This window comes from Oncorhynchus masou, chromosome 24 (genome assembly GCF_036934945.1).
Source record: "Oncorhynchus masou masou isolate Uvic2021 chromosome 24, UVic_Omas_1.1, whole genome shotgun sequence".
In the NCBI taxonomy this organism is placed as follows: domain Eukaryota; kingdom Metazoa; phylum Chordata; class Actinopteri; order Salmoniformes; family Salmonidae; genus Oncorhynchus; species Oncorhynchus masou.
Window position 1 is genome coordinate 25,231,643 of NC_088235.1, and position 12,968 is coordinate 25,244,610.

The 12,968-nt window shown below is 49.2% G+C and overlaps 1 protein-coding gene across 4 annotated transcripts in view; it reads left to right on the forward strand.

Moving 5' to 3' along the window:
* LOC135511572 (protein tweety homolog 2-like) overlaps positions 1-12,968 on the forward strand; it is a 111,823-nt gene that overhangs the window by 41,726 nt on the left and 57,129 nt on the right. For all 4 annotated transcript variants that reach the window (XM_064933058.1, XM_064933056.1, XM_064933059.1 and 1 more), the window contains one exon: positions 11,196-11,307. In XM_064933058.1, coding sequence (XP_064789130.1) covers positions 11,196-11,307 — 112 coding nt within the window. The remainder of the gene's footprint in view (positions 1-11,195; positions 11,308-12,968) is intronic.

A 12,968-nucleotide genomic window follows, 5' to 3' on the forward strand; every position in this document is an offset into this window, starting at 1 on the left:
CTGTCTCTCTGTCTGCGTCTCTCTGTCTGTCTCTCTGTCTCTCTCTCTGTCTGTGTCTCTGTCTGTGTCTCTGTCTGTGTCTCTGTCTGTGTCTCTCTGTCGGTCTCTGTCTCTCTGTCGGTCTCTGTGTCTGTGTCTGTGTCTCTGTCTCTGTGTCTCTGTCTGTCTCTCTCTCTGTCTCTGTCTCTGTCTCTCTCTCTGTCTGTCTCTCTGTCTGTCTCTCTGTCTCTCTGTCTGTGTCTCTGTCTGTCTCTCTGTCTCTGTCTCTGTCTGTTTCTCTGTCTGTGTCTTTGTCTCTCTGTCTGTCTCTCTGTCGGTCTCTGTGTCTGTGTCTGTCTCTCTGTCTGTGTGTCTGTGTCTCTGTCTCTCTGTCTGTCTCTCTGTCTCTCTGTCTGTCTCTCTGTGTCTCTGTCTCTCTGTCTGTGTCTCTGTTTCTCTGTCTGTGTCTCTGTCTCTCTGTCTGTGTGTCTCTGTGTCTCTGTCTGTGTCTCTGTCTGTCTCTCTGTCTGTCTCTCTGTCTGTCTCTCTGTCTGTCTCTCTGTCTGTGTCTCTGTCTGTGTCTCTGTCTGTCTCTGTCGGTCTCTCTGTTTGTGTCTCTGTCTCTCTGTCTGCGTCTCTCTGTCTGTCTCTCTGTCTCTGTCTCTCTGTCTGTGTCTCTGTCTGTGTCTCTGTCTGTGTCTCTGTCTGTGTCTCTCTGTCGGTGTCTGTCTCTCTGTCTCCCTCTTTTTAATTTTTCCTTGTGATGCTGTTGCATGCCAGCTGCTGATCTGTTGTGGTGTACTGTTATTGTCGTCCGTGACGTCACATGTAGAAGCTGGCTGTGTAGTCCTGGGTTCTCCCTCCCATCATTAGCACACAGATGCTGACCAATTAACCCCATGTAACCGACCCTGCATGAAGGCTGTGTGTGAGAGGAGCAAGAGGGACACAAATGATAGTGTCCTAACTCATGTCACTTTTATGAGCTCTTAGAGACGGTTCTATTAAAGTTCCGCTTTGCCAACATGGAAGGATGCTGATTCAATACTGGTCAATGTCCTTTTGTCAGAGATAAAAGATTAAAAACCTTTTTATGTGGTATTCACTCTCTTTCAGAGGATATATTTTCAGACTACAGCTTTTTAAAATAGTTTTTTGTTCTCTGTCGGTCTCTGGCTGAACAAAAAGTTTTATTTTTGGTACAGCTTTTATGCGCAACTATTATTTATTTTTGGATTTTGGCTACATCAACTGAGTTTTGTAGTATCGTGGACATCATTGAAAATAGTTCTTGCCCGACTCGATGTGCAGGCTTTGCATCAACCAATGGTTGCATGCCACATCATTGACTGTCCACTCAGGCATTCGATGGCTGTATCATATGGGGTTATCTGATATGTTAAATACATTTTCAGGCGATGTAAGATCTGGTATGCATTTGCTTTGTAGTCAGATATGAACTCAAATATTTACTTTATTGCATTGTGTTGGAGTTGTCTGACCACAGGGGAAGTGATCCGTCTTAGGACCCCCAGGGGAAGTGATCCATCTTAGGACCCCCAGGGGAAGTGATCCGTCTTAGGACCCACAGGGGAAGTGATCCGTCTTAGGACCCCCAGGGGAAGTGATCCATCTTAGGACCCCCAGGGGAAGTGATCCGTCTTAGGACCCCCAGGGGAAGTGATCCATCTTAGGACCCCCAGGGGAAGTGATCCGTCTTAGGACCCCCAGGGGAAGTGATCCATCTTAGTACCCCCAGGGGAAGTGATCCATCTTAGGACCCCCAGGGGAAGTGATCCGTCTTAGGACCCACAGGGGAAGTGATCCGTCTTAGGACCCACAGGGGAAGTGATCCGTCTTAGGAACCCCCAGGGGAAGTGATCCGTCTTAGGACCCCCAGGGGAAGTGATCCGTCTTAGGACCCCCAGGGGAAGTGATCCGTCTTAGGACCCACAGGGGAAGTGATCCGTCTTAGGACCCACAGGGGAAGTGATCCGTCTTAGGACCCACAGGGGAAGTGATCCGTCTTAGGAACCCCCAGGGGAAGTGATCCGTCTTAGGACCCCCAGGGGAAGTGATCCGTCTTAGGAACCCCCAGGGGAAGTGATCCGTCTTAGGACCCCCAGGGGAAGTGATCCGTCTTAGGAACCCCCAGGGGAAGTGATCCGTCTCAGGACCCCCAGGGGAAGTGATCCGTCTTAGGACCCACAGGGGAAGTGATCCGTCTTAGGACCCACAGGGGAAGTGATCCGTCTTAGGACCCCCAGGGGAAGTGATCCGTCTCAGGACCCCCAGGGGAAGTGATCCGTCTTAGGACCCCCACGGGAAGTGATCTGTCTTAGGACCCACAGGGGAAGTGATCCGTCTCAGGACCCCCAGGGGAAGTGATCCGTCTTAGGACCCACAGGGGAAGTGATCCGTCTTAGGACCCCCAGGGGAAGTGATCCGTCTTAGGACCCACAGGGGAAGTGATCTGTCTTAGGACCCACAGGGGAAGTGATCCGTCTTAGGACCCCCAGGGGAAGTGATCCGTCTTAGGACCCCCAGGGGAAGCGATCCGTCTCAGGACCCCCAGGGGAAGTGATCCGTCTCTGGACCCACAGGGGAAGCGATCCGTCTCTGGACCCCCAGGGGAAGCGATCCGTCTCAGGACCCCCAGGGGAAGCGATCCGTCTCTGGACCCCCAGGGGAAGCGATCCGACCCCAGGGGAAGCGATCCGTCTCTGGACCCACAGGGGAAGCGATCCGTCTCTGGACCCACAGGGGAAGCGATCCGTCTCTGGACCCACAGGGGAAGCGATCCGTCTCTGGACCCCCAGGGGAAGCGATCCAACCCCAGGGGAAGCGATCCGACCCCAGGGGAAGCGATCCGACCCCAGGGGAAGCGATCCGTCTCTGGACCCACAGGGGAAGCGATCCGTCTCTGGACCCACAGGGGAAGCGATCCGTCTCTGGACCCACAGGGGAAGCGATCCGTCTCTGGACCCCCAGGGGAAGCGATCCGTCTCTGGACCCCCAGGGGAAGCGATCCGTCTCTGGACCCACAGGGGAAGCGATCCGTCTCTGGACCCACAGGGGAAGCGATCCGTCTCTGGACCCACAGGGGAAGCGATCCGTCTCTGGACCCCCAGGGGAAGCGATCCGTCTCAGGACCCCCAGGGGAAGCGATCCGTCTCTGGACCCCCAGGGGAAGCGATCCGACCCCAGGGGAAGCGATCCGTCTCTGGACCCACAGGGGAAGCGATCCGTCTCTGGACCCACAGGGGAAGCGATCCGTCTCTGGACCCACAGGGGAAGCGATCCGTCTCAGGACCCCCAGGGAAAGCGATCCGTCTCAGGACCCACAGGGGAAGCGATCCGTCTCTGGACCCCCAGGGGAAGTGATCCGTCTCAGGACCCCCAGGGGAAGTGATCCGTCTCTGGACCCCCAGGGGAAGCGATCCGTCTCTGGACCCACAGGTGAAGTGATCCGTCTCAGGACCCCCAGGGGAAGCGATCCGTCTCAGGACCCCCAGGGGAAGTGATCCGTCTCTGGACCCCCAGGGGAAGCGATCCGTCTCTGGACCCCCAGGGGAAGTGATCCGTCTCTGGACCCCCAGGGGAAGTGATCCGTCTCTGGACCCCCAGGGGAAGCGATCCGACCCCAGGGGAAGCGATCCGTCTCTGGACCCACAGGGGAAGCGATCCGTCTCTGGACCCACAGGGGAAGCGATCCGTCTCTGGACCCCCAGGGGAAGCGATCCGTCTCAGGACCCCCAGGGAAGCGATCCGTCTCTGGACCCCCAGGGAAGCGATCCGACCCCAGGGAAGCGATCCGTCTCTGGACCCACAGGGAAGCGATCCGTCTCTGGACCCACAGGGGAAGCGATCCGTCTCTGGACCCACAGGGGAAGCGATCCGTCTCTGGACCCACAGGGGAAGCGATCCGTCTCAGGACCCCCAGGGAAAGCGATCCGTCTCAGGACCCACAGGGGAAGCGATCCGTCTCTGGACCCCCAGGGGAAGTGATCCGTCTCAGGACCCCCAGGGGAAGTGATCCGTCTCTGGACCCCCAGGGGAAGCGATCCGTCTCTGGACCCACAGGTGAAGTGATCCGTCTCAGGACCCCCAGGGGAAGCGATCCGTCTCAGGACCCCCAGGGGAAGCGATCCGTCTCAGGACCCCCAGGGGAAGCGATCCGACCCCAGGGGAAGCGATCCGTCTTTGTACCCCCAGGGGAAGTGAGTCGACCCAGGACCTCTGGGGAAGTGAATCGACCCAGGACCTCGTGAAGTGATCCATCTCAGGACCCCGGGAAGTGATCCGTCTTAGGACCCCCAAGGGAAGTGAATTGACTCAGGACCCCAGGGGAAGTGATCCGTAACAGGACCCCAGGGGAAGTGTGTGCATACATAATACCAATGAGTCATTGTCTGTCTATCTGGCTGGCATATCATGTGTGCTACAATGGTAAATGTTAAATCTCTATCCCTCTTGACCCTGCCATAGAGAACATGCGTCACTGTGATCTAATCAAAGTTAAAGAGTACTTATATACACCCGTGCAAGCACGGATGCACTCGCACACACACAAAGAGAAATGCATGTGTAGAAGTTGGAGATGGAGTTCTTTAGCCAGAGGCTGAATCTCTCTCAATGTCCTCTCTCTCATCCTCTTTTCCAGTTTGTGCGTCATGGACATGACAGGACCACAGACGTTTTCTATGCACATACTCAGTCAAATTAGGCCAGGGGCCGTATGTGTCAAGAGTCTCAGAGTAGGAGTGCGGATTTAGAATCAGTTTTGCCCTTTAGATCACAATGAATGAGATTTGACGGACGGAAGGGACCTGGTCCCAGATCAGTTCGTATGACCCATGAGACAATCTAGTCTCTGTCTGATGGCCACCAGATATTTAGCTGGTTTATCTGAATTAAGAGGAGTTCTAAAATCTTTTTCAAGAGTTTAGAGAGAATTTTCAACAAACTTAATTAACATGTCTAAATATTTGTATGAACATAACAAGATTCAACAACTGAGACAAATTGAACAAGTTCCACAGATATGTGACTAACAGAAATTGAATAATGTGTACCTGAACAAAGGGGGGGGGGGGTCAAAATCAAAAGTAACAGTCAGTATCTGGTGTGGCCACCAGCAGTGCATCTCCTCCTCATGGACTGCACCAGACTTGCCAGTTCTTGTTGTGAGATGTTACCCCACTCTTCCACCAAGGTACCTGCAAGTTCCCGGACATTTCTGGGGGGAATGGCCCTAACACTCACCCTCCGATCCAACAAGTCCCAGACGTGCTCAATGGGATTGAGATCCGGGCTCTTCGCTGGCCATGGCGGAACACTGACATTCCTGTCTTGCAGCAAATCCTGCACAGAACGAGCAGTATGACTGATGGCATTGTCATGCTGGAGGGTCATGTCAGGATGAGCCTGCAGGAAGGGTACCACATGAGGGAGGAGGATGTTTTCCTGTAATGCACAGCGTTGAGATTGCTTGTACTGACAACAAGCTCAGTCCGATGATGCTGTGACACACCACCCCAGACCATGACGGACCCTCCACCTCCAAATCGATCCTGCTCCAGAGTACAGGCCTCGGTGTAACGCTCATTCCTTAGATGATAAACGCAAATCTGACCATCACCCCTGGTGAGACAAAACTGCGACTCGTCAGAGAAGAGCACTTTTTGCCAGTCCTGTCTGGTCCAGCGACGGTGGGTGTTGTGCCCATAGGCGACGTTGTTGCCGTTGATGTCTGGTGAGGACCTGCCTTACAACAGGCCTACAAGCCCTCAGTCCAGCCTCTCTCAGCCTATTGCGGACAGTCTGAGCACTCATGGAGGGATTGTGCGTTCCTGGTGTAACTCTGGCAGTTGTTGTTGCCATCCTGTACCTGTCTAGCAGGTGTGATGTTCGGATGTACCGATCCTGTGCAGGTGCTGTTACACGTGGTCTGCCACTGCGAGGACGATCAGCTGTCTGTCCTGTCTCCTTGTAGCGCTGTCTTAGGCGTCTCACAGTACGGACATGGCAATTTATTGGTCCCATCTGCAGTCCTCATGTCTCCTTGCAGCATGCGTAAGGCACGTTCACACAGATGAGCAGGGACCCTGGGCATCTTTCTTTTGGTGTTTTCCAGAGTCAGTAGAACGGCTTCTTTAGTGTCCTAAGTTTTCATAACTGTGACCTTAATTGCCTACAGTCTGTAAGCTGTTAGTGTCTTAAAGACCATTCCACAGGTGTATGTTCATGAATTGTTTATGGTTCATTGAACAAGCATGGAAAACAGTGTTTAAACCCTTTACAATGAAGATCTGTGAAGTTATTTGGATTTTTATGAATTATCTTTTGCTGAGTTTACTAACTCCCTCTCCCTCCATCCCTCTTCTCTCTCTCCAGGCCCCTACCATCCTCCTGTTAATGACAATGATTCAGAGATATTTCAGATACAGCGCTTCAAAAGATAGACCTATTTCCTCAGGCTGTTTTAATCTGCTAGACTGTACTTATTTCTTTCCTGGATGTTTTGAGGTTTCTCTGTGTGCGTCCTAAATGGCACTCTTTACAGTAAACAAGTAGTGCACTATAAATCCAATAAGGTGCCATTTGGGATGCAGACTCTGTGTTTCTAACTTCATAGAGCTTGTTTAAATACAGGAACATGAAAGGAGGCAGATTCCCGACGGTGTGTTCTTGATACCGGGCTAATGTTTTAATGTGTAAAGAGTAAAGACGACCCACAGACATAATGTAATGCATCATCAATACTTGATTCATGGTGAGAGATGCATATTCTGTCTCCTCTCTCTCTCCTTCTCTCTCCACCCCCCCTCTCTCTCTCCACCCACCCACCTCTCTCCGTCGCTCTCGCTCTCCATCCCCTTCTCGCTCTCTCCACCCCCCCTCTCTCTCCATCCCCTCTCTCTCTCCGTCAACTCTCTCATCCCCTCTTTCTTTCTCAACCCCTTTATCCCTCGCTCTTCATCCCCCTCTCTCCCCCTCTCTCTCTCATCCCCCTGTCTCTATCCACTCTCTCTCTCATTCCCTTTCTCTCTCGCTCTCTTTCTCCATCCCCCTCTCACTCTCGCTCCATCCCCCCCTCTCTCCATCACCTTTCTCACCCCCTTTCTTTCTCTCTTTCTTTCTCTCTCCACCCCTTTTCTCCCTCTCTCCACCCCTGTCTCTAAATACATTTCAAATGTCATATTAAAATAAATAAAACATATAAATATAATATAAATAAAAATAAACAATTCTGCTGAGTCTCAATTTGGTGTTTTTCACATTTTGTGAGGTATTGGTTTGTGAGTGGACCCCAGACCTCACAACCATAAAGCGCAATGGGTTCTATAACTGATTCAAATATTTTTAGCCAGATCCTGATAGGGTATGTCGAATTTTATGTTATTTTGATGGCATTGAAGGCCCTTCTTGCGTTGTCTCTCAGATCGTTCACAGCTTTATGGAAGTTATCTGTGGTGCTGATGTGTAGGCCAAGGTACAGTATGTGTAGTTTGTTTGTGTGCTATAGAGCAACGGTGTCTAGATGGAGTTTGTATTTGTGGTCCTGGCAAGTGGACCCTATTTGGAACACCATTATTTTTGTTACTGTCAGGGCCCAGGTCTGACAGAATCTGTGCTGAAGATGTTGGTGCTGCTGTAGGCCCTCCTTGGTTGGGGACAGATGCACCAGGTCATCAGTAGACATTTTAATTCAGATTCTAGTAGGGTGAGGCTGGGTGCTGCAGACTGTTCTAGTGCCCTCACCAATTTGTTGATATACTACATGTCTCTCCCTCTGTGCTGTGTGGGAGTCCTAGTTGCCCTACCCACATTACTGTTACCTTGCTAAACAGCACAGGATAACACTGCGAGGGACAGAATCGTAATGTCATTTCCCAATGAAGTGGGAGACAGACTGGGAAGAGGATGCTTCTCCACTGAGGACTCAGTCACATAAAGCTTCCAAAATGGCAACCTACAGTATTCCCTATGCGCAGTACACTACTTTTGACCAGGGCCCATAGCAAATAGTGTTCCATTTTGGACGCATACAGGGACACGCATTGTGAGGAAGGTTGAAGTTTCCCTCCGAGCCTAAAAGTCCCTACATCATTTCTACCACTGGACCTGTGATCCTCTTCTGGTAGCACTTTAATGGACCAGACATAACAGGAGGAAGAGGATCCAATTATCAAAAGAGGCTTAGAGGGGTTTATCTCCACAGCAGTTGAGTTGTGTTAGTGTGGTGGAGAACGTTATGCAGGGTAGTGAGAAGTTAACATATTAGGAGGGTTATTAAGAGAGGGGAACCACTGCTTGTGGCATGAACAGTACTCTCATGTCCATAACACAAACTACAAGAAGATGAGAAAGAGGACATTTACAGTGAAATAAATTTCAGCCCACTGCACGTTAGTAATCTAAGGTTGCATGCACTATTACAGAAAAACTTATTACGATAGTGCGTAGTTCTGTTATTCTGTATGAGAGTGGACTACATTATTAGAACTATTATTTTTGTGATGGTAATGCGTTTTCAGTGTAAACTTAAACGACTAAATCCAGATATGTACAGTACCAGTCGAAAGTTTGGACACCTACTCATTCAAGGGTTGTTCTACGTTGTAGAAAATAATAGTTAAGATTTCAAAACAATGAAATAACACATATGTAATCATGTAGTAAGAAAGCGTTTAAACCTCTTTGGGCTAGGGGGCAGTATTTTCACGTTCAGCTGAAAAGCGTGCCGGGAGTAAAATGCCTGCTACTCAGGCCCAGAACCATAGATATGAATATTATTGATTGTAGAGTTGGATAGAAAACACCCTCTGAAGTTTCTAAAAATGTTTGAATGATGTCAGTGAGTATAACAGAACTCATATGGCAGGCGAAAACCTGAGAAAAATCCAACCAGGAAGTGGGAAATCTGAGGTTTGTAGTTTTTCAAGTGAATGCCTATTCAATATGCAGTGTAAATTTGGTCATGTTGCACTTCTTAATGCTTCCACTAGATGTCAACAGTCTTTAGAATGTTGTTTCAGGCTTCTACTGTGAAAGGGGAGTGAATAAGAGCTGTTTGAAGCAGGGGTCTGGCTGAAAGCCATGAGTTGTTGATCGCGTGTGACCGTGAGCACGAGCTCCCTTCCCTTTCCTTTCTAAAGACAAAGGAATTGTCCGGTTGCAACATTATTGAAGATTTATGATAAAAAACTTCCTAAATTGATTCTATACATCGTTTGACATGTTTCTACAAACTGCAATGGAACTTTTTTTACTTTTCGTCTGGACTTTGTGCTCGCGGCTTGTGCATTTGGATTAGTGTACTAAATGCTCGAACAAAAATACATAAATATGGACTGTATCGAACAAAACAAACATTTATTGTGGAACTGGGATTCCTGGGAGTGCGTTCCGATGAAGATCATCAAAGGGAAGTGAATATTTCTAATGCTATTTCTGACTTTTGTTGACTCCACAACATGGCGGGTATCTGTATGGCTTGTTTTGCTGGCTGAGCGCTGTACTCAGATTATCGCATGGTGTGCTGTTGCCGTAAAGCTTTTTTGAAATCTGGCACAGCGGTTGCATTAACAGGTGTGCCTTGTTAAAAGTTCATTTGTGGAATTTCTTTCCTTCTTAGTGTGTTTGAGCCAATCATTTGTGTTGTGACAAGGTAAGGGTGGTATTCAGAAGATAGCCCTATTTGGTAAATTAGAGTTCATTAGAGTTACTAGCCTCAGAAATTGCAGCCCAAATAAATGCTTCACAAGTGAAGACACATCTCAACATCAACTGTTCAGAGGAGACTGTGTGAATCAAGCCTTCATGGTCAAATTGCTACAAAGAAACCACTACTAAAGGACACTAATGATAAGAAGAGACTTGCTTGGGCCAAGAAACACAAGCAATGGACATTAGACCAGTGAAAATCTGTCCTTTGGTCTGACGAGTCCAAATTTGAGATTTTTGGTTTCAACCGCTATGTCTTTATGAGACACAGAGAAGGTGAACGAATGATCTCCAGATGTGTGGTTCCCACCGTGAAGCCTAGAGTAGAAGGTGTGGTGGTGCTTTGCTGGTGACACTGTCAGTGATTTATTTTACAATTCAATGCACACTTAACCAGCATGGCTACAACAGCATTCTGCAGCGATACGCCATCCTATCTGGTTTGGGCTTAGTGGGACTATCATTTGTTTTTCAACAGGACAGGACACCTCCAGGCTGTGCAAGGGCTATTTGACAAAGAAGAAGAGTGATGGAGTTCTGCATCAGATGACCTGGCCTCCAACATCACCCGACCTCAACCCAATTGAGGCAAAATGTGCAGAATTACAGGAAATTAGCTTTAAAACATATTTTTTTGTCACTGCGGCCTAGAAGACTGCGGCCTACTTGTTCAGGTTTTTATACTGAATAAACAGAAGAATGGAGGTTCCCACACAAAGTTTTTCACAATTATCAACCAACCTAACATATACTTCCAGCCTGCACGATGCCCTCAAGGTGGGGATGTGCAACGATGCTCAAGCTTTCACGCTGCCATTTCAGAGATTACAGTCAACTCTCACCCTGGGAGTGACAAAAGGTCAGGGGTTGTAATTCAACTCTCACCCTGCGACTGACCGAAGGTCATGAGAGGGTAGTAGATAACAGTTTATTATTGTGGATAAATACCTTTTTTAAAGGAAGTCAGTAGTTCAACCACCCTCCTTTAAAGGAAGATCTGTAATTCAACCACCCTCCTTTAAAGGAAGATCTGTAATTCAACCACCCTCCTTTAAAGGAAGATCTGTAATTCAACCACCCTCCTTTAAAGGAAGATCTGTAATTCAACCACCCTCCTTTAAAGGAAGATCAGTAATTCAACCACCCTCCTTTTAAAGGAAGATCAGTAAAAAAAATGTTAAACCATTGTTTAACTAGGCAAGTCAGTTAAGTACAAATTCTTATTTTCAATGACAGCCAAGGAACAGTGGGTTTAACTGCTTGTTCAGGGGCAGAACAACAGATTTGTACCTTGTCAGCTCAGGGATTTGAACTTGCAACCTTCCGGTTACTAGTCCAACGCTCTTACCACTAGGCTACCCTGCCGCCCCATCATTGGATCAATTCATTGGATCAGTCGTCGGTAGTGTGTTTTTTACTTTGTACTATACTAATTTATCAAACAAAAGCTAACCTGTGCCTTCCTTCCTGTCTCTCGCTCTGTGCAGCGCTGCTGTGGGAGTGGGTTTCTATGGCAACAGCGAGACCAACGATGGGGTGTACCAGCTGACGTACTCCCTTTACAACACCAATCATACCCTGGGAGGGGTCGACAGCCTGGTGGGTAGCACTGCAGTCTCAATACTATATTACCTCTACGTTTCCCATTACCTCTACGTTACCACTATATTAACACACACTACATAACCATACAGCTGATGACTCTCTGTATAACACTCACAGCCTGGTGGGTCCAGTAGACCGACTACTTTGTCGTCGTCCCCCCCCACACTATCTGTGTCTACAGTCACAGCCAGCTCCCTCCACCCTACTGTGTGATGGTGATAATGTCTACAGTCACAGCCAGCTCCCTCCACCCTACTGTGTGATGGTGATAATGTCTACAGTCACAGCCAGCTCCCTCCACCCTACTGTGTGATGGTGATAATGTCTACAATCACAGGCAGCTCCCTCCACCCTACTGTGTGATGGTGATAATGTCTACAATCACAGCCAGCCCCCTCCAACCCTACTGTGTGATGGCGATAATGTCTACAGCCACAGCCAGCCCCCAACCAACCCCATTGTTCCATTGTGATAATGTGTACAGTCACAGCCAGCCCCCAACCAACCCCACTGTGTGATGGCGATAATATCTACAGTCACAGCCAGCCCCCAACCAACCCCATTGTGTCATTGTGAAAATGTATACAGTCACAGCCAGCCCCCTCCAATCCCACTGTGTCATTGATAATGTCTGCAGTCACAGCCAGCCCCCTCCACCCTACTGTGTGATGGTGATAATGTCTAAATCACAGGCAGCTCCCTCCACCCTACTGTGTGATGGTGATAATGTCTACAATCACAGGCAGCTCCCTCCACCCTACTGTGTGATGGTGATAATGTCTACAATCACAGGCAGCTCCCTCCACCCTACTGTGTGATGGTGATAATGTCTACAATCACAGGCAGCTCCCTCCACCCTACTGTGTGATGGTGATAATGTCTACAGTCACAGCCAGCTCCCTCCACCCTACTGTGTGATGGTGATAATGTCTACAATCACAGGCAGCTCCCTCCACCCTACTGTGTGATGGTGATAATGTCTACAATCACAGGCAGCTCCCTCCACCCTACTGTGTGATGGTGATAATGTCTACAATCACAGGCAGCTCCCTCCACCCTACTGTGTGATGGTGATAATGTCTACAATCACAGGCAGCTCCCTCCACCCTACTGTGTGATGGTGATAATGTCTAAATCACAGGCAGCTCCCTCCACCCTACTGTGTGATGGTGATAATGTCTACAGTCACAGGCAGCTCCCTCCACCCTACTGTGTGATGGTGATAATGTCTAAATCACAGGCAGCTCCCTCCACCCTATTGTGTGATGGTGATAATGTCTACAATCACAGGCAGCTCCCTCCACCCTATTGTGTGATGGTGATAATGTCTACAATCACAGCCAGCCCCCTCCCACCCCACTGTGTCATTGTGATAATGCATACAGTCACAGCCAGCCCCCTCCCACCCCACTGTGTGATGGCGATAATGTCTACAGTCACAGCCAGCCCCCAACCAACCCCATTGTGTCATTGTGATAATGCATACAGTCACAGCCAGCCCCCTCCCACCCCACTGTGTGATGGCGATAATGTCTACAGTCACAGCCAGCCCCCAACCAACCCCATTGTGTCATTGTGATAATGTATACAGTCACAGCCAGCCCCCTCCCACCCCACTGTGTGATGGCGATAATGTCTACAGTCACAGCCAGCCC